This window comes from Epinephelus lanceolatus, chromosome 14, assembly GCF_041903045.1.
Source record: "Epinephelus lanceolatus isolate andai-2023 chromosome 14, ASM4190304v1, whole genome shotgun sequence".
In the NCBI taxonomy this organism is placed as follows: Eukaryota; Metazoa; Chordata; class Actinopteri; order Perciformes; family Serranidae; genus Epinephelus; species Epinephelus lanceolatus.
The window spans coordinates 16,133,028-16,159,461 of record NC_135747.1 but is presented as its reverse complement, the minus strand read 5'-3'; the positions used below and the strand labels follow the sequence as shown (position 1 = coordinate 16,159,461).

The window sequence follows — 26,434 nt, the reverse complement described above, 5'->3', positions numbered from 1 at the left end:
AAACGTCAAAAGTCAAATACGACATCATGCTTCAGAGATCATGTGTGACAATCTGTAGATGATAATGTATGTGCCAAAGTCATTTAAAAATATCATCATAGTAGTACTTTAACATTGTAATTAAAATTAAAAGTTCGACATTTTGGGAAATACACTTATTCACATACCAAACCAGAGTAAGGCCCTGATCACACAGAAAGTGTAGATGTTGACGCACATTAAGGAGCTGCTTGAAAAAATGTGGCTAATGATATAGCTAGTTACTGTCTTTTCTTTAGCACATGACATCGTCTAGCAACATCTAGCGACTTTACTGTTGGCTTTAGCTATTTCCCACATACAGTGGTTGGTAACACTGCTTCTAAAGATATTTAATTTATATGTGAAATGAAGATTTGTGGTTTTAGAGGAGTTTGTAATTATTTTGTGACAGCAAGAATTTATCTAGTGCTACAGTGCAGCGTCTCTATAGCACAGATATGGTCAGTGAGAGGAGTTTGTTACTGCTCTCTGTACAGGCACGATCCCTAACAACCGCACCGTGATGACTGCACCTGGCTGTTGTTGGCTCATGGTTACAGTACGTAACTTCCCCTTAAACCACAAACTGTATACGTTACATTGCTGTTTATGCATACATTGAAAACAAATGCTAATTACATCCTTACTCCTGCTTTGTACTTAATGTGATTCTGATGTTCTCATCTAACTCTTGAAAAAAAAAAAAAAAAAAACTGAATAATTGCATTTCCCAAAAATATCATCGCTTTACATAAAAGATTTTGGCAAGATAAACCCAGTGAAGTGATCCTGTATACTGTGTGTCCAAATGCAGCATAAGTGTAGGAGGCTGAAATGACAACTGTCATTTTCTCGGCTCTCAGCATAGCTAATTGTTAATTCAGTGAGATGGTCAAGTTAAATTCTTGGATCTCTGCATGTGTAAGACGGTGTGTATAACACTTACACTTGGCCACGGATGCTTTTTTTGACCATGGTTTCCAAGAGAAAGATTTCAGCTAGTTAGGTAGCTGAGCATTACTTATTAAGTTCTGTATATATATTTTAAGTTAATAAAGAGCTGAAGTCCCTTAAATGAATTTTCTGTGAATTGTTAATGACTTCTCCAATAGACATGGAGCGCCCACATTCTAAAACTAATTTGGAGTGGAAAGTAAAATGTGATGTAAGCCAGTCAGAGCAGCCAAACCTAATAAATGCTGCATATACTGAATGGTAACAGAATAAAGTGTCTTTTCAGTTTCTCTGGCTGACTTGTTTAGAAGTTTAAACCCTGCTATAGTTTTAGTATGTTGTGTGGAACTGAGTCACAGTTATGGTTCAGTGAGACAAGAAGTCTATTGTTCAGATATAAGCACAATAAAGTTGTGCAATAACAAATCCAGGCTCCAGGGGAGGATGTGCTTTGCACAGTGGTTAAGACTAATTAGGAGCAATACATTCTTCATTATTTTAGAAGTGGAAAAATATTAATTTGCCTCTCCCTGAATTATTCCCTTGTAGTTTCCTAATGCAGTTACAGTGCCGCAGGGAAAGTTGTACACTAGGCGTGAACACAGTTATTTGTTACAGTACAGTATGTGCTGTACCTTTGCTTTCATTTCCTCTAGACCCACTGTTGCAACAGTGCTGGTCTGCTGCTTGTTCTTCTTCTCTTTCTGCGGCCTCAGCAGACGTTGTAGCCGGTGCTTGATCACCTGGTTTCACCCATAGCACAGCAGCAGGGAGGGTGAAAGAGCACAGATGAGCGAGGGAGACAAGAGATGCAGCAGAGTGAAGAGTTCATTCACTGTGATGTCTGCATTACAGGCCCTCCCTCTGATTTCGCTATATTCATACATGTTTTGCAGTCAGCAGGTAGCCCGCTGGAGAGCTTAAAGGGAATACAGCTGAGACAGGAGTTCATTTCATGCATGTCTTCAGCACAGACCCGAGCGGATATTAGTTTCTCCAGCCTGGAAATCAAATAAAACTCCTCACATGTAGAGTAAGCGATAACATTTACACTGCCAGTTCTCAGATGTTCTGATGATTATGTGTGGGAAGAACACAGAAAGTAAAAAAATTTGTCATTATTTGGGGAAAGTAAAATAATCCATGAGGGCACATATGTGTTTTCTTAATAGTCACATTAGTCGGCTGCAGCAGATTTCTTGCTGAGGACAATAGCTGTTAATTATTTCTAATTATATCACAGCTAGGTCTGACCTCATGTTGTGACTGACTGATGTGTGTGTGGGCCTGCACAGCCACCATACCTCATAGATGTAATCCAGTATTTCTAAGACTGTCAGGATGCTGGCTCCGATGAATAAGCCCATCTGTCCGCCGATGTCACCTGAAAAGCAGGAGCACTTAGGGAGAAGCACAATGGACCTGATACCAAAGCAGTTTCTGTTTGCCACTAATGGTAATGAAAAGTAAGTGCAGCTTCTATAACAACGCCTTTCACTCTGCACCTGCCAGGTCTATTTAAATATTCAGAAAAGAGAGAAACAAAGTGACAGAACTCTTACCTAATAAACCTGCAACATCGTAGGCTTTCTTTTGCTCAATCGTCTCAAAGTTCAGAGCTTCAAAGAAGATATCCAAAACCAGGAAGTTGTCTCTGGAAGAACAAGTGTCAAACACAGTGAAATGCACTTGCGCTGTTTTCACAACTCTCTACAAATCTAACATCATTTAAGAAAAAACACCATTTCAAGTTGTCTTTATGCTCACTGTAAATTGTTATGATGGGATTGTCAGGCCTACAGCGCTTTACACAGATCCAACCAGCGATTGTGAGATAATGAGGTGTTTCAGGGTTTAACTGAGATGAGCAGAACGAGCAATGACAGCATGCTCAGTCACCGCCACGTCTCTGATCTCTCTGGATTTAGAAAGTCTGGTAATATTAAGTGTTGTGAGGCATCATGAGCTCTTTGGTTTAGGCATGTTTACCTTCTACTACATCCCTGCCTATTAGGCGCTGAGAGGAATTACAGTGTAAGCACGTTGTAAGTGCATTAAGTTCATTATAATCTGAATATTAGTAAATGTTCCACAATGCACGTAGTAAAACAGGATTAAAAGTTGAAGCCCTGCTTGTGGTCGTTAGAAGTTACAATGTTCATTACGCCTCACAGTATTAATGAGCTGCATGGAACAAACAATATACTGTTATACAGGTTAGGGTTGTGAATTGTAGGCACTTTTATGTATCAATCATTGGTAACATTTACAATCAATTAATCATGATTAAAAAAAACCATAAAATTGTACTTATACCAAACAATACCTAATATGTTTTTTGCTCAATCAAAGCTCACAACAACATATTGCATACTAGTTATATAGTACTAGTCCATACCCATTGAGTACACAGTTGCCCACGTACAGTTTGACATGGTGTGTGTTTGGGATACAGGTCATAGGAAATTGCAGATTAAATAGTCAACTGAACCCATTAAGAAGAACATTGTATTCAGACAGAGTTTTTGTGAATTTGATAATATGATTACAATTGCTTTATTGAAATTACAGTAGTACCATTGCCAATAGTGGGATAGTTAGTGGGCTAAAACTGTACATTAGTAGTTGAGGCAGCACAGTGAAAGGCAGATAGTTAAAGTGTTTACATGTTGTATTGACTTAAAAGTGGGGCGCACTGGTAGAATGACTGACTGACAGAATGACACACTGACAGTTTCCATGATTATGTACAGCATACCATACCATGACTTAGTCATACCAAAAATTAGGAAATAAAAACCCCAAAACATTCGTCCACAGGGGGAGCCACAGTGATCGACCGCATTTTAGCCATTTTTAAGCATTTTTCTGTTGTTATAGCGCCACCCAGTTGCCAATTAGAGTTAAATTTCTTCAGTCACCTTGAGGCGTCCTGTTCTACATATCTACCGAGTTTAGTAAAAATTGATATGGCTGTTAGGCCTAGATAAGAAATTAGCTCTCTAGCGCCCCCATTTTGTTTGATGGGGTCAATAATGGAGGGGTCCCCTCAGATGATGTGTGGTCATATGCCTACAAAGTTGCGTGGTGATCGGTGAAACCCTTGAGATGTTATACACCTTTATGTGATGAGCCACGCCCTCCGCAATATTCATTGCCTTATAGAAGCTCAGTTTTAGTAAGTTTTCCAACTTTTGCCAAGAGGGAACTTTAGATATTGGTCCCTTGATTATGTTCACCGAGTTTCATGCAGATCGGTCAAACTTCCTAGGAAGAGATCGATTTTAAGTGTTTTTCAAAAAATTCAAAATGGCGGGAAATCCATATCACCAGAAGTTCTGGGTTCTTGAGGCAAATTTGTTCCTCATGAGGAGAAGCATCTCTGTGCAAAGTTTCATGTCTCTACGACATACGGGGCATGAGATATGCACATTCAAAGTTTAAAATTTCAATCGTTTGCTACAGCGCCCCCCTTTGGCCAATTGATGTAATATTGCTTCATTCTCATCCTCCCATGACCCTCTACCACTGTGCCAAATTTCACATGGATTGACCAAGTCAGTGAGGAGAAAAACGTGAAACAGACACACACAGACAGAGTTTTCATCATTATATAGTAAGATAACAGTTATCTTGCACCCTTTGTTTGCTAATGCTAGTCATTGAAATGTGCTTTTGAAATACACAATTCTACTGACAGCTAGAATGTAAAAGGAGTCTGCACATTGTTTATTTTTTAGAATCAGATCTTTATTTGATTGATTAAATTTGAATTGTTTGATCAAATTCTTCATCGATCGTCGATTAATCATTACCATCCCAAGTGTAGATCTCCACTAGGTGTGTCTGTGGGTGGGGAAGGGGGAGTGCAGAACAGGCTGTGTGTCCAGCGTGTACACATGACAGTAGTGGAACATGGGTCCATGTCATTGGTTCGACAGCCCATTGGTCCGACATCCCATTAGTCCGATGGTCCGCGGTGCTGAATGGCTCCCGGCGGGCGTATTTCTACCTTGATGGTGCGCTGCGACCGGCTGTGGGTCAGCTGGGAAAGGCCTGAGGCGAAGCAGACTCACGGCTTATGTGTTTGCCACTTTCTTTTTCATTTTAACCCACACCATGATCTTTTCCTGACCCTAACCAAGTGGTTTTTGTGCCTAAACCTAACCAGACCTTAACCACAGGGCATCATGATGATTTCAGAACAACGGGACTTCGGAACAATGAGTTTAATATGGTCAGAACAATGGGATGTCAGACCAATGGGCTGTCGGACCAATGGGCAGTTCCCATGGGACATAATAAAAAGATGATGGCAAAGATAATAGGAGCAGGAATTGATTCATGTAAGGTGCCTAACTTTAGTGGATAACAAAATATTGGGTATGGAACTAATCTGCCAGTGGTCTACTCCAAAATGAGACCAAACTACTCTATAAATGTGTTTTTCTCAGCCCAGCCAATTCCTGCAAATGGCTTTTACATTGTGATTTTGTTGATCACTGCCCAAGCTATATTGCAGTTACTTATACAAGGAAAAAAAACAGGGATAATTAAGCTATTATAAACATATTAATATTATTTTAAAACTACAATTTTGAATTTCACACTGAGCTTTAGTAGTGGGTTTTTCCCCTGGGGGGTTGCACCATAAAAAAGTCCATGAGGTCTTTAAAAACTGATTCATCCCAAATTTTCATGGCAATCTTTTTATTATTGTATATTTAATGTCACTACAATGTGATCATCTGATGTTTTATGTATGAGTAGAAATTTTACCCTAGGTGCTGCTGGAGGAAAAGACAGGAAGTCACCTAACACCTTATTATTATTCTGTGGTGACCATGAAAATCAAACACAAACATCTCTTCATCACGTGTTCATCAAAGGGACATTTTGGCCTAATGGTGGAGCCAAACAGGTCGTATGAGTCATCAAAACCTTATGAAATAATTCAGCGGACTCTATCCATCTAATGGGGTATCTATTAAGGTTTATGGTAATCTGTAATCCGTAATTATATTTTTTTTTTGTGTTTGACAGACCAGGATAAACTAAAGGAAGAGTACAGCTCAAAATCTTATGACACAGTATAATAGATATATATTCAATATCCAGATTAAACATGTAATGCATGAACTTGGTGCCTCACAATCAACTCGTTATTACCAGACCTCCTAATTCAGACCTTCAACATCTACTATTCGCCTAAAGACAAAATGTAAACTGATGCTTGTATGAAAACACAACTGATGTCTGTTTTCATTTATGGTTGTGTGTTATTTATCACACACTAAAGGTCATAGTTTATGGCCCTTTTTATTGAGCACCACATCACTGCCCATATGTGAGTTTAGTCTTGAAGGTTCCCACCGTACCTGATGTAGTCCTCTGACTTGTCGTATTTCCTGGAGAGATAGCGAGCAGAGCCCTTGCTGGGGATTTTGACCATGGAGAGCTCTTTACCGTAGCGGGTGAGATTACAGGGTGTCTCGCATGGACAGGTATCCCCACTGTTCTTCTGTAGCTGTGCTGCAACATAATGGAAACAGTGGTTTAACAGCTACAGACTGGTCCAGGCAAACACTCCAGCAGGGAAACATACAAGATACTGTACAGAATCTAGAATCTAGAGGCAAAAACAAGCTGCAACAAAGGAAAATGTGTGAAGGGAGGAAAGCAGGGGATGTTTTTTTTCCCTTGAGTGCAGCAGAACAGGCTGTAAACACAAGATTTACAAATTAACACCTCATAAAGTTGAATGGCTACATTAGTAGTATTACCATCAATTAGGAGCTGTGTTGGCAAAAGTAAGTTCAATATTCACTTTTCTTTAAGCTCTGTTTTGGTCCCCAACACCTCTTGTGACAAATATCTAAATGCTCCATTATGTTCACCAGCTAATCATTAACTAACAACAACAGCTGCTTGCTTGGCGGCAACAAGGCTGACAAAATCGTTGCGAATGAACCAAAACAGTACAACCAAAACAATTCGCTAACAATTAGCTAAAAGACGCTAAAATGCTCCATAGTGTTGAGGGAAATGGCAGAGGTGATGATATCTGTGGGTTTGTCACTGTGAGTGACCCCTTTCACATTTTCACATAATAATTTGATCTATTGTTAAAATAAAAATATTGATTGGTGTAGCTTTAAAGACGTCTACTGTCATATTTTCTTGTATGACCACAGAAATAATGAACCTATGTTTCTGATTGGTTGGCAGGCATCCATTAAAACTGTAAAACATATCAGGACACTTAAATTACAGTTCAAGTCCACTTGTAAATCTATGCACATTGTACATTAGACAACAGGTAACCATAGCAACAGCACTTACAACAACACAAATACATTGCAGTATAAACCAGCTGATGTACGGTAGACGATTAGGCCTTTTCTCCGAGCGGCCTCTTCAGTGCAGTAATAAGGCTTTTTGAAGGCTAAAATGTGTATTTTTAGTGAGAAGGAGCAGTCGGCTCTCAGCATCATTAAATTATATTACTTCCGTGCCCAGAAAATTAGTAGTAGTTAGCGTTTCTCCCTGATGTATGGGTAATTTTGAGGATGAACAAATTCATTGCAGCCTTTGAATGAAGAATTAACAGTTTGATAAATAAATCAAATCAAATAAAATGTGCAACAAAATGTCAGGTCACACCATTTTTTATAGACTTTTTTTTTTTAGCAGTGGTCTCTACCATATTAGAAACAGATCACATGATATTACAAGAGTGATATCGTTCTGGATGTATACACAAAATGATGTGTTAGGCTAACCGTGTTATTTAATAGACAACAACTGTGGCAGCAGTAATTCAGTTACACTATTTGTTCTGAGAATAAATGATGGAGTACAGTCAGTGACACTAAAGGCTCTGCCAAACATACAGGTAGACTTACACCCAATTAACTTGCAGGGATGAATTGTTCACATATTAAAAAATAAATTTTCAAAAGCTCACCTTTTAAATAACACTATGTATGAGATACGCAGCTTACAGTGGGTGACATAGTAAAAAGAGCGACAAAGTCAGCATAGGGAGGAGGTTGGAGCGGACGGATGGGTCAAACAAATGCTGGGTCTCAATAGAGTGCTGCAGGAATCAGTCCTAAAACCCAGACATGAGTTAGCATTTTAGCTCCTGGTGTCTCTTGTCTTGAGTCAGTGGGTTTTTGGCTGTCTGAAATAAGGTTAAGAGACTTTGATGTTTTGTTCTACAACACAAAACACATCAGTAAATACCCCACCCCCACAGTACCCCAAACGATAATTTTCAAGCCTTTACATAGTTCATTTATGGCCTAACATTATTTTTTTACTTCAAGATTTTTCATTATATATATCATTAATAACAGTATACTTTATTAGGTTCACCTGTTGAACTGCTCGTTTACACAAATAGCTAATCAGCCAGTCACAAGGCAGCAACTCAATGCATTTATGTAGACATGGTCAAGACGACCTGCTGAAGTTCAAACTGAGCATCAGAATGGGGAAGGAAGGGGTGTCGGTGGCTTAGTGGTAGAGCAGGCGCCCCATGTACAAGGCTGTTGCCGCAGCAGCCCGGGTTCGACTCCAGCCTGTGGCCCTTTGCTGCATGTCACTCCCTCTGTCTCTCCCCCCTTCACGCTCATCTGCCATGTGGCTGGTCTGAGCATTTCAGAAACTGCTGATCTACTGGGATTTCCACACAAACCATCTCTAGGGTTTACAGAGAATGGTCCGACAAAGAGAAAATATCCAGTGAGCAGCAGTTCTCTGGGTGAAAATGTCTTGTTGATGCCAGAGGTCAGAGGAGAATGGCCAGACTGGTTCAAGATGATAGAAAGGCAAAAGTAACTCAAATAACCACTGGTTACAACCAAGGTCTGCAGAAGACCATCTCTGAACCAACAACAGATGGGCTACAGCAGCAGAAGACCACACTGGGTGCCACTTTTGTCAGCTAACAACAGGAAACTGAGACTATAGTTTGCACGGGCTCACCAAAATTGGACAATAGAAGATTGGAGGTCTGATGAGTCTCGATTTCTGCTGCGACATTCACATGGTAGGGTCAGAATTTGGCATAAACAACATGAATGTATTTTCTTAAGACCTGTGCATTTTTTTTTTAGATTTTATTGGTGAGAGAACTCCTGAGGCTTCTGTAGAAAAACCAGGTCCCATCTCAGGTGACTGCTGAAGACATGATCAACTTCCTTCTGGAGGAAATCAAAAATACTCTGACAGAACAGTGAGTTACTGAGACACATACAGACGCTCTACCAATACATCTCCAACTCTCCTCATGCAGCACTAATATTACTCTGACAGTGTTAAGAGTAAAAGGAAAAATAAAACTTCTCATTTCTGTCTGAAGCCTCTGGGAGTTTGAACTGGAGGATTTTGATGAGGAGGATGTCAAACCTTCACAGATGCTTGTAAGACAGGAGTCCTGGGAATACTTACACTAGATTATTACATTCTGCTAATTTTAACCTCTAAAGCTGCATGTCAATGTCAAAACTGCACTTTATGCCTAATTCCTTGTTTCAGGTGTGGGCAGTAAATGTCAGCAACAAAATGAGGGATGTTGAGTTTAAAGCCCAGATGCTCCTCAAATCCCCAGAGGCCTTACCTCCGAACTTTTAGTAGGCTATATTTGACACATATTTATTACTGGTTACACTGCAGTCATTTTAATATCTCTTTGATATTTCAAAGTGCTTTAAAAATTTATTTTAATTACTGTAACCTACAGACATCCTAAAGTCCTCAGCATGGCCAAACACTACATCAGGATCCTGTGACAGAAGCAGATAGAGGCTCCCAGCCCCACACTTCTCAGTCCAAAAGAGGTGGTGTTTCGAGGTTGTTCCCAGAGTCCTGCAGGGCTTCTGGGTGCTTCCTCCTTGCCCCCTCTTAAACATATCCTCCCAGAGATTTAGTAAAATGGGGTTACAAAGGCTGTTTTGGACCAAGTCTCCAACACTCTTGCCACTGTGGAACATCAGGCCACCTTCTCCCGCTCAGTCAGGGACGACATGGTCCAGTCTGGCATGACAAAGATCCGACAGATGCATCCACATGAGGTCTTGGTGAACAGGATCAAGAGTTTTACGCCAGTGCTGCTGAGTGAGATTGTTGAAGTTGCAGTGGTAAGTTAGTGGGGTGTTTCAGCCCGAGATCCCTAAAGTGTTTATCTGACAAGCACTATTGAACCTGCTGCTAACACTCCACTCCAGGGTCATTTAGACCTGGCTGTAAGTGATGAGCCGCCAACTGCCAATCAAGAGATAAATTCTACTGTAGTGTCAACTCCACCAGCCTCTCGACACCCCCTGCTGACCCTCCATCTATTACTTATGTTGAGGCCAGGGAGGATGTAGACGACAAACCCTGCCTGGAGAATGACCATGAATCTACCAAAGTGGTTCCTGCTTCTCTGAAATCCCCTGCTGAACCTCCATCTTTTACTGATGTTGAGGCAGGGGAGGACATAATCAACAGAGTCTGCCTTGAGAATGACCCAGAAGCCACCACAGTGGTTCTAGGCTCTCCAACCCTTCATTTGTTGATGACACTGATTGCAGGGGGGGAGAAAATGATGAACCCTGCATGGAGAAGGATCCAAATCCCACCAGGGAACCAGCCTCTGTAGTGCCTCCTGCTCCCCCGGCTCCACTGACCCGTCTTGATGAACCTGTCATAGTTTTTGCAGTGCAGGATGGCTTGACCACCAGCTTGGCTGCAACAAAGCAGCTTATCCAGTCAAGTGACAAGTTCTCCACCAGCTCCTCCGACATCTCCTACTGAACTTCACGTTACTGATGTTCAGGACATGGAGGACACCAAGCCTGGAGGAGGGCCCCAAAAACTACCAGAGAAGTGGCCTCTGTTTTCCCAGCTTCATCACCTCCTCTTAAACCTGTGGTCATCGTTACAGTGCACCCAGAGGTCAAAGAGAAGAGAGCGCAGGGCTTCTTCAGCAGGCTCTTTCATTCAGTGTGCTGCTGTTTTGTAGCCAGTGATTCAGAATAATATTAAAATATTAAATGCATTTGAAACAAACATAATAAATAATTCATATTTTAAAGTGAGTGGATTATGGTAATTTGCAAAATTGTTTAAATGCTTTAGTCTTTAAAGTATGAATGCAGATATTATTTGGAATATTTGTTCAATTTACAGTTTAATGCAAAAGAAACATTTTATATTATAATCTCAGGTTTTTATTATTGTTCCTCTTCTTGAACACCATCTTCTTACTGCAAATCCACAAGTAAGGATACAGGATATCATTTCGACTGCAAAACTATGATTCAATCATCTCCCATAATACTACCCGTAATAAGTTAGCAATATTATATTACCCCAAAACAGACTGTGTCTTAAAGAGAAGTGTGTCAAGAGGACTTATTCAGAGCCTGTACTTTGGAAAATGCAGTAATGTCACAAAGCAAAAATACTCAATATTCAAACTTTCCTTAAAGTGTTATCACCAAAATGCAATCATCCAAACTATAATGGAAAAATCCCACTGGGCTTTTCTGTCGAGGTAACCAGGGTGATGTTTCTGGGTTAGCCTACAAAATAAACGCCATCCTATTTGTGTTCTTCCGTACTTTACTTGGTACTTTGAGGGCATAAGTGTTTTAACACTGACATGTATGGCAAATTAAGTGCACTATTAATACCCGGATGGTGTACTCATAATGGTCAAAAAATTGAGTGTGAAACGCTGCATACATTTTTTATTAGGCTCATTTGAGATGAGCCAGACCTGATTGGCACACATTGCACGTCAGTTTGATTTGTGTCCGACTTCATCCTGATGTTGCAGTTGCTGTCCGCTGACTGCAAGACCCAAGGCATGATGGGAAATGCCTGGCTCTCATCTGACCAAACAGCTGATTGGTTTAAATGTTGACTCAATAAGATGCGTTTAATATAAATCAAAATTTTTGTTGAATGGGAGAGAGTTTGATTTTATTTGTCTGACTTGAAGGTTTATTCTGTTAACAGAATACATGTTGTGTGACTGATGGTGACGTTTAGTAGTCAGAGACTGAATACATTCATCATAAACTATAGGCTGTGGCATAGTAATAACATTGGACTGTTTTAATCATTGAAGTATTTAGCAACACAAAGACTTGTGGTCAGTGGGAAGAGACTCTGAATACAACATCTGTGCAGATGTGAAACTCTGACTCTATCTGACTGATCCTTGATGAAAGCTATTGTCTTGAGTTGTTTTCCTCTGAAAACATTAACCTAATAGACACAATTTATTTAGCCTCTGTAGTTGTGGGGACAGGTCTGCTCTGCAGCAGCGAACTGATCTGATGCTGATTTACATAAGAATTCATGTAAAATGGAGGTTGAACCATGAACATAAATTCCAGGTCACCTATAAAGCATTTTAATAGGCTACTCTGTCATAATTAAAACAAATGGAGACTGAGAACAAACTGATACATGAGTCTGATAACATTTGTAATAAATCAGCATTAGATCTGACAGGATGTGAGTGTTCCTTTGACTTCCTGTATAGACTGAAGGCTGATGGAAACTGTCGGGAAACTGTCCAACAACACCACAGCTTTTTATCACTGCCTCCTGCTGCAGCTGCCTGATCTCGTCCACTTTAAGGCACAGTTCATCTCGAGAACAAGCCTATTCTCAACAGTCGCCATCTTGGCCGTGTTGCAGAAGGAAAGGACCACCAAACTTGTGAAAATGGCGGCTGAGGAAACTGCAGTGGTTGTGGTTGCTCCGGTGAGCATGCAAACAAGCTGGGAGGTATTTTGGCAGGCAATGATCACAGTCAAATGTTGGCGGTAATGCTCCATCTGGTTGCAATTTGTCTTTAAAGAGACGAACAAGAAGTTGCCAAATGCTGTGATTGTCATCTCTGGTGAGTGCACAACTGTGGCGTTCGATTTGAAACAACACTACCCTGTAGAAATGCATGAGAGTAGTGTACACAGTGCAGTACATGGAAGTGTACTCATGGAAGCATTCGAATTGGGACACAGCAAAACACAAGCTGCTGTTTGTGTCCTTTATTAAACCAACAGTAAACACTGAGTTGTTTGAACATACATTCGTTACATACTTACGTCATGTTGTCACGTTATGTTATGCAAGCTCAGTTACGTACTAACATAAATATTTGAACCCAAACCATGATTGTTTTCCTAAACCCAACCACACTAATTTGTGTGGTCGTATGGGTTGGGCGAGAGTAAATAGCTCTTCTCAATCTCTCATCAAATTCTTAATGCATTCAGTTCAGACAAAAACAGTGAGGAACACTGAAAGCAGTAATTATAAATTGATGATTTATTTATTTCATAAATCTAACAGTAAGGTTATGTGTATGCAGGAGCACGATGGCATATATTCTTTGTCTGATATGGGAACAAAACAACCTTAGAATATAAATATATAAATGATATTCTAATTTATTACCTTTCATGGAGGCTGAATGTATTCACACTATTTGATTCAGGAATATGACCCAGATGAATATGGCCCACTCTCGTGAGATATATCTAAGATTTCATTCAACCATATTTTAAAAAGGGCTTGAATTCAGCAAAGAGAGAGATAATTAAATTTCTGGCTTATTTGGCTGAGAAATGATAATTGTACTTATATGTCTGCCATGACCATGAACAATTTCTTTTTTTCTACAGCCGTGATGCCTTTGAGACCAAGCCACCTTTGTTCAGTCTCGATGTCTGCTGGAGGAGAGTGAGGTTGGAGTTGCAGCGAAGGGTGGGGAGGTGCAGATATGCAGGAATGGAGAGTTGGTTTAATATTAACAGTTCAACAATGGAGGCAGCACAGCCATCAAGCTCTAAAGTGACTAAATCACAATGAGGAAAAGTAATTTCAAAATATCAAGTCTACCTCCAGGTATTTGTATTACAGAGAAAAAAAAAATCCTTATCATATTTACAGAGTGTGTTTCCATTTCCCTTTGGGGGAATCTATTGTAATGAGAAAAGAAATGAAGGAAGATTGTCTCTTACCGAGTGCTTTGTCAACACAGTTGATTTTACTGGGAGGGCAGATATCTGCAGTTCCTGGAGAGGAGAACAGAAAATGAGTCTGATCAATCAGAAACAAAATGATCAGTGACCCGTGTCTGCTGCAATGAGCAACTGTGGCTGTGAACAACACTCCACAGCTTATTAGTCATTTTCAAATGAGGGCAGGCACACAAAGGACGACTTCCATCCATAGAGCATGGGCCGTCTTGGACGTCTGTCCTTGATTGCACTGAGAAATGGAACATGCTGGCTTCACCCATAACGCATATTTAGAAAGTCTTTAAAAACCAATCAATGAGTCACTTCCTCGCAGACGAACAAATCGCCTGGGCCATTAATGACAGGTATTCATCAGCAGCACAATTAATTGGCAGGAGTGTGTGTGTGTGTGTGTGTGTGTGTGTGTGTGTATGTGAAATGTTCATGGGGTTAATGTTTTGTGGAAGTCTCCTTCCCAGTCACTCAGAAATGTTAATTAATACACAGTGAAATAATGTCTGATGATATGAAGAGAGTCCATTCACACATTCAGTTGCTTCTGAACCAAGTTATTCTGTCATAGACATAACCTGCAATGATCTGACACAATATAAACTATCATTAAACATCACTGATTGAAGAAAAAAAATAACTTTAAATCATCCTATGTATTTTATTTTTAGGAATTTTGAGCGTGGAGACAAAAGCTGTGCCGTGTCTCTGTATGCTGTCCACACTCTACGAACAAGAACAACTTAAAAGCCTTTTTCTGGTGGTCATCCAAATATAGAAATAGGACGACATACTAAAATATTAATCTTGAACCAAAGAATCCAGGAAAACACAGTTTTGCTTCTATGCCTCTCAGTTCAGGAGTCATGAGCAAAAAATACAAAATGCTTTACAAAACAGCCACCTCAGAAACTGATCACCGGTTTGGCCAAATTTTAGAAATCCATGCAGTTGTTTTTGTAGTATCCTGCCAAAAAAAACACAGATGCATAAATATGCCACAAAATACGTAATGAAGGCAACAAATAGAACAATATGAAAGCAACATAAACAACAATGTAACTCAGTGTCTCAAAAGGACAAGAAACATAAATACACAAACCACAGAAAGACAATTCAACGAGTACAAAAGACTGAAAAACTAGAAGCAGCAGACTGGAAACAAATGGATTATGTAAACGCACGCTGATGACAATTTTCTGTCACGTTAAACAGACTGTAAACAGTTGCTGGATTATGTAAGCGAGTATGAGAAAGAAATGGATTACAAACATCAGTGCCATTCTCTTAAAAGCAAACTATTAAAGTGAATAAAAATTTGAGCAACACAAATCTGGAGCAGCCAACTGTAAATTGCAGCTGTGGCTTCAGAGGACTGCAGGAGGAAGAAAAAAAAAGTGGATACTGTAAATTGTGTAAGGCGCAGCACTCCTGCGTTTCATTGATACAGCACCGTGTTGTCACATCGAGGCTATAAAAAGATTTTCAATTCACGGCTGGCCTCATGCTCCCTTGGCGAGCTTTTGAACCAATCGCTCCTTGGAAGCTTATGAAGGAATTTCAGCAAACTTAATATGCAACAATAAATTTGACTCTCTATTGATAAGTGCAGTGAACCAATGTGAGGCTCCCGCTACCTGATAGAGGCCCTCTTCTAATGCCGGACTGGGCAAATGGCCTGGAAAAGCTTCCACATTTATTACATCTGATATAATAAATATCATATCTGATGTAATACATCATCATGGAAGCAAAGTGGTTCTGCTGCTCTCTGAAGACCTCTGCTCTGTGAACAGCCCTCACTATCTATTAATTTAAAAATTTCCCACTCAATAGCTCTTTTTCTTAGTTGAGACTGATTAGTGAGACGGAGGGCTTTTATAGGTTTGAACCTGAAGCCTTGGGTGGGCATACGATGGGTCTGAGACTTGGCAAAATAGGGGTAACTAAAGTCAAAGCAGTGAGATGTTCCCATGTAGATAGCGTGATATTGAAGTCAAAAGCCACCTCAGCCAGTTTCCCCCTAAATGTGAGCTCAAGGCTTATTGCAACACAATCACGATCCTGCAGCGAGGCAGGTACTGTCACCCCGCAGCACACACAAACTGATTAGAAACGTGTCCGCTTCGCAGCCTGTCGAGATCAAATGATTAGCTGCGATTTCTCTCCACAGATCAGACCACCGCCACTTTGGTGCGGCCATTACAGCCTGCGAATGGAAGTTTGAGTTGTGTGACTGACATGTAAATTTGAACCTGAGAACGGCAGCGTTTATATTCATCAGCCTGGCATCAGTTCAGTTACAGCAGTGTGGGGTTAAATCAGTATCAAAACTTGTTCCTGTCCTCAAATGTCTCATACTGTGTTGTTTATTCACATCAATAAATTTCCTCATATTGTCAAGAGTGCTAAACAAGGCCGCGAATGTCAGCTGCACTGTGTGGATGTGGGAGCCAAAGTGATTCCTGCATATATTGTGACTTTCTAAATGCGACAACTTCAAACATGCCCACTTATCAGACACATCAGCCAACAAACAGTTCGCATCCAGTGACTCAGCTCTTTGACTTCATGCACCCTGGCTATGATGACGCACACACTGACGATGTCTCAGCGTCTTAGTTTGTGTTTGCTGGACTCACGTGTCAGAGAAGAGAAAGTGTTTAAGTGGTGGAGCAACAGTGATGGGTATCTAGCTGACACACCTTTGTGACGTGTCTTTTATGTGCTGTCTGATTATCAATCTGCTCTGCTTATGTCATCACCTTTTCCACTTTCGATATATCTTGATATATTTGTTTGTCACCACTTTATTAAGTTATGTACTGTGTAGCATTTCAGGTTCATTCTTGTGTTTTAGGTTTCTACTCTACTCTACTTTCTGTGCTGGAACAACTATATTCACCCTCAGTATGAGACACTCCATTTTAGCACCTGTCTCCTTAAGCCCCTCCCCCCAAAATAAGCCCTGTTTTGAGTCTGGTGCAGGGGACAGCCCATAGGTCCTGTTCTGAACACCTAAGGGACCTACTGACAATATATGGATGGAGGAGATCACTGATGTATTCAGGTGCCTGACCGTGAATCCTGAACATGATGGGAAGCCAGTGTAAGGAAACTAAAATGGGAGTGATTTGGGTCGACCTGTTTGACCTGGTTAACAGCCGAGCAGCAGCTTCCTGGATTATGTGAAGGTGATTCATAGATTTGTTTAGACAGGTAAAAAGAGAGTTACAGTAGTCCAGTCTGGAAGACTCAGGTTGAGACACAACAGACCTGAGCTTTGCAGTATTATATTCACTTGCAATATAATAAGTACGGGTCAGTGATTTAAAACGATGATCATGAATGACTGTAATGGATTACGACAGCACTTTCTACCTAACACCTAAATATTCACAACTGAACATGTTCCAGCAGGAATATGATCCGAAATTGAGGCAAACTCAACAGCTTTCTCCGATGTTAGCATGTAGCTACATGTAGCAGTGTGGGCTATGTAATGTTAGCACTTGCAGTAGCGTGCCTGGAGCACATGACCATATAAGGAATATCAACACAAGCTGACATCAGCTTGAAGCCAAAAAAACAACAACATGGCAACAGATTATTCAGTACAGTCAGAAGTCTGAGGTTTTTGCTCACAGGGATTACTTCTATATGTTTCATAGTTCATATGTTTACCTTACTATTTAAATCTTTGTCCATGTTTAACATGAACATCTCACATTGTAACTCAAGTCATTTTGAGTTAAGTCATTTTGTGTTTCAGTCTTAATACAAATGAGACTGAAGTATACCTGCCCATCCATGCAATCTGATATCTTGTGTACTAAACCTTAATAGATTCTGAGTTATTTTTATTTTTATTTTTTTTTACAGATATCAAACACTATAATAATTGATTTCAGTATGAAAGGCCCAATTGATTTTTTTCTATCTTAAATTTGGGGGAAAAAATGATTAAAAAAATAAGAAGACACTGTGTGAATTAGAAAACCATCCTGATTTGCTCTGTGCCACATCTTTGTAATCAGAAGAGATTTTAAAGTGATTGTGTGCTGGAGGCAATCTCTCAGTGTGTAAGTCAATGCTAAATTAATCCTATATAAAGGCAGGAATCCTAAGAGCTACTTGTTTCCACCAACCAGTGGAAACTAAACACAAGAGCAACCGGGACTGATAAAAATAATCAATCAAAATAATTAATGAGGGCCGCAGGAGCACAACAGAACAGTTGCCAAACAGCTGAGATGTATGAACAAATGGATCCAAAAGTCATCGAGACTTTCATGTAGTCTGAAGAGTCACTGTCCAAAAAGCTGCCAGCGCTGCTGAAGAGCATTCCACTCCAGATATCAAGCATCGAGGTCAGGCATGTGGCAGCCCAAATTATGTCTGTGCTGGGAAATATTCAAGTGGGCCAAAAAATGATGACTTGTTTTGCACAATTGGTCATCAAATATGATGCAAATACTGGGCTGGCTGTGTTCAATCACACTAGACAAAACAATTTTAAAAATACCTGACAATACTAACTCTGTTGAAGTATTTTATACTTTGGATTTTCTCACTGTGGGCTGTGTACATATATAGCATATATATATATATAGATATGCTATGTCATGACCTTGAAGTCACCACAAAACATTAAAATGATTCATGTTGGTGTGCTTCTGAGTTCCAACCACACATAGATTTTGTTCTTAGTTTATATTTAATTCTTTTTCCTTCTCTGTTTCTAAGGTAACAATAACATTACGGTGGAGAGCATGAATAACTAATACGTGTGCATTTGTAATTCATGCACACAAACGATTTTTTCCCCATGGCACCTGCTGGGCTCTGTGTAACTGTGAATTAGGGGGTGATCTTACCGGGCATGTGCACCATCCTGCAGCCGCACACTCTCAGGACTTCGTTGGTCTCGCAGAGCAGACGGCAGGCACTGATGCTGTATGTGTCGTATCCTGGGAACTTCTCTTTGCTGGTGGAACGGCAGTTCCCCCAGGGCTGGGGCAGGTAGGTCAGCTAAGCACACAGAGATTTATTAGACCCCAGTCTGAACCACCAGGGGCGAATGGTTGCAGGGAGAGGAGTAATCTGGTGGTGGTGGGGGGTGGGAGGGAAGCAGGGATGGTGAGCTGTGATGAAGAAGACCTACCCTCTGCTCCTGACATGAAACAAAGGTCTGGAAGCCCGGAGAGACGCCGAAGCCCAGCTGGTGGATGTAGGGAGGCTCGTCCTGACTGTGGATCTGAACTCGGATGCCGGCCTCCAGGGACGTCTCATCTTCAGGATGAAACAGAGCAGGAGTGCGGAGCATTGCAAAGGGAGAGTACAAGGGAATTTCAGATGGCTGCCTCATCTGACAGCTTGGACTCAGTTTGACGCTAATGGCAAACCATATTTCAGTCATGTTTGAAAAAAGCCCCAGTAGGGATTAATAGTATGTGACACCTACCATGCAAACACTAATCTGAGGTGGTGTATTGTGTTCAGGAATTTCCCCTTACAAATCACATTTTCCAGGTTGCAGGAATACAACCAAGAAATGCATTATTTACAGTACGTGACCCAGAGAAATGGATGCAGGTTATTTTAAAGCCCAGCAGTGGTATCTCACGCTGTAGCATATGATGAGATTACACTGGACAAATAGTTTTGAGGCTTACTTGTCTCTCTCCAGATGGGCAGATACTCATCCTGCTGGATATCCAACATGATCTCCAGCCCGTTTCCCATTCCACCCTGCTTGCTTTTCCTGGATGTCGTCTTGTTGCCATTAAAAGTGTAGCATTTCCCATATCTGGTGTACACCTGGAAGAGAATAGATTCCTATCATGAACATCACCATAAACATAAACATGACAAAGTCCACACGCCGGCTGAGACAAGATCATACTTGTGGTGCATTACAATGAAGGCAGAGATATGGAAAAAATAAATAAATAAATAAACTGAGCGTCTGCTCGGGCAAGTTACTGAATATTACCCACAAACCTCTGGATGCAGTCTGCTGTCTCAGTCCCTTGTGGACTTGATAAGCTGTATCTGAATGAATTCCCATCACCCACCACACAAAGCCTGCACAAAGCTGCTCAATAGTACTACCGTCCCACTGAAATATCAAATGGCATAAGAGATTCTTTAATCTTCCTTCAAAAGAAAACAAAAGACAATAAGAGAGAGATGGCTTAAAATGAGCCGTCACGTCACCACCTATCAGAGGAGCTGTCTCTGTGGGGGACACATCATCTCTTTGTTTATGCTCCTCATATAAACTGCTGCACTGCAGAAAATGTCCATTTTACAAGTCATTCATCGGGGATCTCCTGTGAGTTTTAAAGGGACAATCCGTGATGTACATGGAAACAAAAAGATAATGTAACATTTAAAATCCAAAACGCAGGATGGGAACCTGCCATCACTCCCAACTTTACTGACACATATTTCAATAAACAGACTTAAAGCACTTAATGTGCGCTCACATGTTTTCCTCTGATGCAGACGTTTCACGAATTATCCACAGAGGTCTTTACCTCCCCAAACAAACTGACCCGGTGATTTAAGCTGGTAAAAACGCTGAATAAAGCAGTTTCACATGAAAAAATTTGTGTTTTTCTATTGTGGAGGGGCTGATAAGTATGGTGGCCGACATTAAACACGAATGGCCCTGTCTGGAGCCAGTGTTTAGTTTGTCTATTCTGGGCTTCTGTAGAAATATGGCAATGAAACATGGCAATCTCCATGAACAAGGACCCACTCCTTACATATATAAACGGCTCAGTCTAAGGTAACAAAAACATGCCAATTCCAATATTCAGGTGATATATACAAAAGAAAATACACTTGTGATAGTATGTTCCATTTTTGCCAATAAATCCCCCTGAATCCAACATACTGAGTCTTTAAACTCGGCAACTACAGTAAATCTTAGTTAATAATACTTTTTAAAATCCCAATAGGACCGTTTGCTAAACCCCTCCCCCAAGGAGTGATGATCCAATCATAACTTGGCAACCAAACCGGGCAAAACAAGTGTGGCTGAAAGAGAAAAAAAAGTCACAAAATGTGCCTAAATTTTGGCTGACTCACAGATTCTCCTCCAAATTCCAAACATTTATAACACATTGTCATACATCTTTCCACTGAGCAATAAAAAGTCATCTTTACAAGATGTTTGCAATATAGACTCCACCCTATAATCCCATCTGAAAACACACCTTTTCAAGATCAGGTATTCAGTTTAATTCTGACTATAAGGCTGGAGATATACTTGCTATTTAACCACAAATTTGCATAGACCACTATCTGCGTTGTGAACGTCCTCATACTTGCCTATGTACTATGCCTGTTACTAGATGATCGACCAATGCTCAAGACAGACGCAGGATATGCCTAGGATATGCCTAGTTATTTTATTAACTATCATATTGCATATGACTGCTTTGTTTGACTTTATGATGTCTGTATACATTGCTGTTGGTTTATAAATGTGTTGCATAAGGTCCTTTGAATGGCGCCTATCAATAAAATGCATTATTGTCACTATCATTATTATTATTATTATAATATTCATTTTGTCCAAATATCAAACTAAAGAGGGCAGTGATGACAGTATTAAAGTCATAGAAATCCCATAGCAACAGAGGTCAGCTGAGAAGTCGCTGGAGAAATGACAGCGAAATAACAATCGAGCTGAAAAGACGGCAGACGTATCATTAAAGAGACACTGCGATGGTCCCGGCATTCTCCACAACATCGACATCTGTGTTCTGACTTTGATATCAGCTTGATGCACCTAATGAGTGCTGTGATGTCTAAATAAGGGATGCTGGAGGAACAACAGACACTCTCATTTACAGACCACAGGGTGTATTCACATCTGAGATGGTTGAACAACAAATCAAAGCCACAGTTGTGGGGTTCAGTCCAGTAATTCCCTGGAAGAGTGGCAATTTAGCAATATCCACAACAGTGATTAGAGCAAGAAATGAGTACCATTTACAAAAGCTTGGTGTTTAGAAGGACGACTGTATTTTACGCAATAATAGGCCTTGAGGCTTTTGATCTGGGGGTGTGTGTATGCATGTTTGTATTGAGTGTGCTTTTGAATGCGTTACAAATGGTAACCTTCAAAGTGAGTCTTAGTTGAGGATTCAGAGAAATGGCTGACACAATTACAGATCTCAGTTCGGGCTCTGATGTGGTACAAAGGGGTCTCCATGGCAAAAATGGGTTCTGTTAGTTCCCATAGTCACTCTGCATGTCTCTGTAAATTGCAGCATCTTGTAGCCGCTGTGATTAGAAAATGGGAGGTGGCAAAGGTGGGGACGGGGGCCTGAAAGAAGAGTTCAAGTGTGACTTTTGACTGACATGTGCTATTAGGTTGAAATGGTTTAATCTCTATTTGGCTGGTGCGGAGCAGTTGAGGAGGTAAGCTGCACTTATCATTGATCCTCCCCCCCGTTCATTGACACACTTAAGCCTCGGCAGGCAGACTTTATCTGATGGAGCAGGCAACAGAAGCAAAGGAGGATTTCACTTTAGAAATGCTCAAACACCCCGACCAAGTGCCTGGGTTCCGCTCTAAAACTTTAGGCTCTGGAGGACGCCGGTGTGTTCACAAATGATGTCCCCAGAGAGTACAGCGAAGTTTTCCCATCATCTCACCCAGGAAATGGTTGTTGGCAGAGCTTCTACTGGTTTATTTCTCTGCCTCTGAACCCCCCACTCTTCTCTGCCGGCATCTGCAACGTGATTGATGGAGCATTTTTCTCTTGTTACATCTTGCACCAAATTTAGCAAAGGTAACAGGGCTGACTTCGGCAATTCCCAAGTGGGGACTTGGCACTCCTGTTGACAAGCTGAAACAAAGCAGCAGCATGGCAGTTACAAAGCAAATGAAAAGAGGTTTTGTACTCCTCTGAGTGACTCAAGTTGTTTACAAGAGCTAATTATGGCGAAACTTAATGTTGCATTGTTCACTTTGTACTCATTCTGAGGTCGAAAACAGTGTCACTCAATCTGACAGACTTTTAGATGGTAATGGAAAATAGATCTAAACATTTGTTTCAGGTCTGTATTTTTCTGTGAGTTGAGTTTGAACATAGACTCTCTCACAAACCTGAAACTCTCTAACTTATCCCGCCAAATATTTACTTGGTATTATATGTTCTGGCCCCATATTGTTCTCTTATGTATGTACATTACTTGCATATCATTATTCTGTTTGTCCATAGTGTAATTCTGCTAGTCAAGGCTGGATTACACTACTGGGCAAATCGAATGGCCTGGGGCTCCATAACCTCAGGGTTCCCCAAGGCCCCATGTTCATGTGTATAGCAGTTAGGTTGAATAATTGCTGATTTGTTTGGTAATACTGTCTGCACCACTAAAAAACAATATAAACTGAAAATGAGATGGGCCTCAGCACTATATATTAATATTAATAATGGACCACATGAGTACTTGTATATGAACGGCAGCCCAGTCGCCAGAACAAAATGTTGGCATTGTGTATGTCTCTGCAAACCACAGACTGCATATTACATTTGTATGTTTATTGCTTATCATAAACACTTCTACAGTGACACAGTTTAGATTACATGTATATGAGCTGAGTTTCACATCAGGAGGAGGGGATGACGGACGGTGTGACACTGAGGCGAGATGGCTGCTGAGTAGCAGACCTGTTCAAGACCAGCTGTGTTTTATTAACATGTCATGACATTTTCAGAGGTGCCTGTAGAGACAACAATTGGGTATTTTAAGCCATGTGTTTGCCTAACCCTACGCAGGGGTTTTTGTACCTAACCAGATGTTAACCATAGCATTGTCATTGCTAACATAAAAATGAAAAATGTAAAGTTTTAACATATTTGCTATATATGAAACATACATGTAACATATAAGTGTTTTGCAGACCCATACAGAGCAAACATTTATTCTGGTAATTGGGTTGTAATAGGACACTTAGTGGCAAGACACTGAATCAAAAGGAAAGGAATCAATGGAATTCAGCCATTGCTAATTTTATTATTTACACTATACAGGCCTATTGCTTTGGTTTTACAGGCTGCAACTGCACTGTTTTGGCTGAGTGTCAGCACTCTTACAGCCTTGTTTTTCGGCTGCAGTAGATAGCTTTCTTTAGCTAAGAAAAAAAACAAAACCTCAAAAAAATAAAAAACCCAGCGCATATGGCAATGTTAGCATCCAGCTGGTGAACATAGTGGAATATTAGGCAGTCATTTTTCTGTCAGGTGTTGGTAGAGACCAAGACCAAGCAGGCACACACAAACAAACAAACAAGCTAAATGACTGCTAATGTTGCTCCTTATCAGCTGGATGAGTAAACAGACTACAATTTATCCATTGCTACATCCCACCCCTCAAAATCAAATTGGTCAGGGGCGTTGGTGGCTTGGTGGGTAGAGCAGGCGCCCCATGTACAAGGCTGTTGCTGCAGCGGCCCGGGTTCGAGTCCAGCCTGTGGCCCTTTGCTGCATGTCATCCCCCCCTTTTAAACATTCCTGTCCTGTCCAATAAAGGCAAATGCCCCAAATATATCTTTAAAAAAAAAAAAAAAAAAAATCAAATCAATCGAATTGGTCAATCATAGTGTAGCAGCAGTTAGCTCTGACAGAGTCCAACAACTACACGGCTGTGCTCCAATGACATTTCAGATTTTTTTTATTTTCAGGCTGGTTTTGTGGCTAAACGTTGCACCTGTGGCACCTGGAGATGGTGGAAGGAGATATGCATTTCTTTCCCATTCCAAAATCAAACCCTGAAAAGTGTAGGGTTAACTAGGTATAGCCACTGAATGCATACATTACTTTTGCTTTTTATTCATTACAACACAGAATAAAGACCTACCCTGCTCGAGAAATGCAGCCATTTTTACACTGCCCATACAAGCCGGGAATATCATGTCACCTTGCCTTGCTGTATATAAGGTACGATTAGAGAATGGGTTGGGCAGAGTGGTCTTGCCATTAATCCGCGTCAGAAAGTATTAACAGCGCCAAAACAGTATAAAGTCTGCGGTGTGGCATCACCGTGATTGTGATTCCACAAAGTCACGATGCCATGTATAACCACACATTGGAGCAGAATGATGCTGCCATGCAGGAAGCATAAAGAAGGGGCTTCGTAGCAGCCCTATAGCACGATCTCTGTGTAAAAGGGGTTGGGGAAGGTTTGCCAATACCCAACCAGCTGTGTGTAATCGCAGTGTGTGCAGATGGCGGGAGGTCGGGGTGAGTGACACGGGTAAAGCCAAACACCATTCGTCTGCACACACAGTGATGACACATCTCCTGTTGAAAATCTGTTTCTGTTTTTATAGTGTTTACATTATACATTCCTTCTCTTGTGTCTTGATTGCCAGTGATGTGGTGGTTCACTTTTACACTGTCATTTGTAGCCTATAGTTCGGCTTTAGCTTATACCTGTCTTTGCCTTTTAGCCTGTTTTTGCTGCTGAGTGAGTTTGACATCCTGAATATATCCTTCACACACATTTAGTAGAGTCTTCCATCTGCTTCTTTGTGAAATTGCTTTTTCCTTTTTCCAAAAATGTGATAATATTTTATAATATAGTAAAGTCCATTACAGTGTGGGCTCAATATTGGACCATCACAAAAGGGTAACAACTTTATAAGGGTGAGAATATGTCCGTGTTGTTTATAGCTTGTTTCTGCTGCCCCCAAGTGGCAAACAACAGTTAACCCTGGTTTAAGGTCCTGCATTTTTACCTTGTCTTGATGCCAAGTGTTTACAGAGGGATCCTGTGTCAAACTGTATTTGTAACACATTTATATTTAAATTAATTTGGGTTTAATCAAATAACCACACAGTAACTCAGAGAGCAAACCTCCAGAAGGACAGTATTTCAGTATAGGACTGGTGGTTGGTTGGGTCTCTGTGCACTGTACATGACGAGCACTTAACAGAATACATACATAATGCAAAGACAGTGCAAAGAACCTTTTCACCTTTTCTTTAATCCAGCACTGCCACTCCTATAGGTGACATCTATTGGATGTCTGATGGATCCATGCTCTGTTTCTCTTTTTTTTTGTGTGTGGATTTACATCCTTATTCAAATGTGGGGTCTGTTTACACTGTGAAGCTTTCTGAGACAAATCTGTGATTCTGGGCAAAATGAATAAAGTTGGCTTGACTTGACTAGACTAGACTAGACAGTGAGGAATCAATGCATTAATGTGGAGCCCTCAGCTATGGCGGCTACATACTCTGGAAAAATGCCTAACTTCATGTCATTTGCATATACTGTATCTCACCAATTATAGCGTAACTGTCTTAAATGTCAATTCATTATGTGTCTTTTGCCAGTGTTTTTTCTCCCAAAGTGCCTTGTTTCATTCTCTGTCTCTCCATGCTAAA

At 40.6% G+C, this 26,434-nt stretch overlaps 1 protein-coding gene across 1 annotated transcript in view; it reads right to left on the bottom strand.

The window, feature by feature from the left end:
* asic4a (acid-sensing (proton-gated) ion channel family member 4a) overlaps nt 1-26,434 on the bottom strand; it is a 127,281-nt gene that overhangs the window by 1,241 nt on the left and 99,606 nt on the right. The window contains exons 2-9 of the mRNA XM_033614231.2: nt 19,694-19,838; nt 19,183-19,310; nt 18,896-19,049; nt 14,007-14,060; nt 6,354-6,507; nt 2,538-2,629; nt 2,280-2,359; nt 1,611-1,718 (exon numbers count right to left, since the gene is read on the bottom strand). Coding sequence (XP_033470122.2) covers nt 1,611-1,718; nt 2,280-2,359; nt 2,538-2,629; nt 6,354-6,507; nt 14,007-14,060; nt 18,896-19,049; nt 19,183-19,310; nt 19,694-19,838 — 915 coding nt within the window. The remainder of the gene's footprint in view (nt 1-1,610; nt 1,719-2,279; nt 2,360-2,537; nt 2,630-6,353; nt 6,508-14,006; nt 14,061-18,895; nt 19,050-19,182; nt 19,311-19,693; nt 19,839-26,434) is intronic.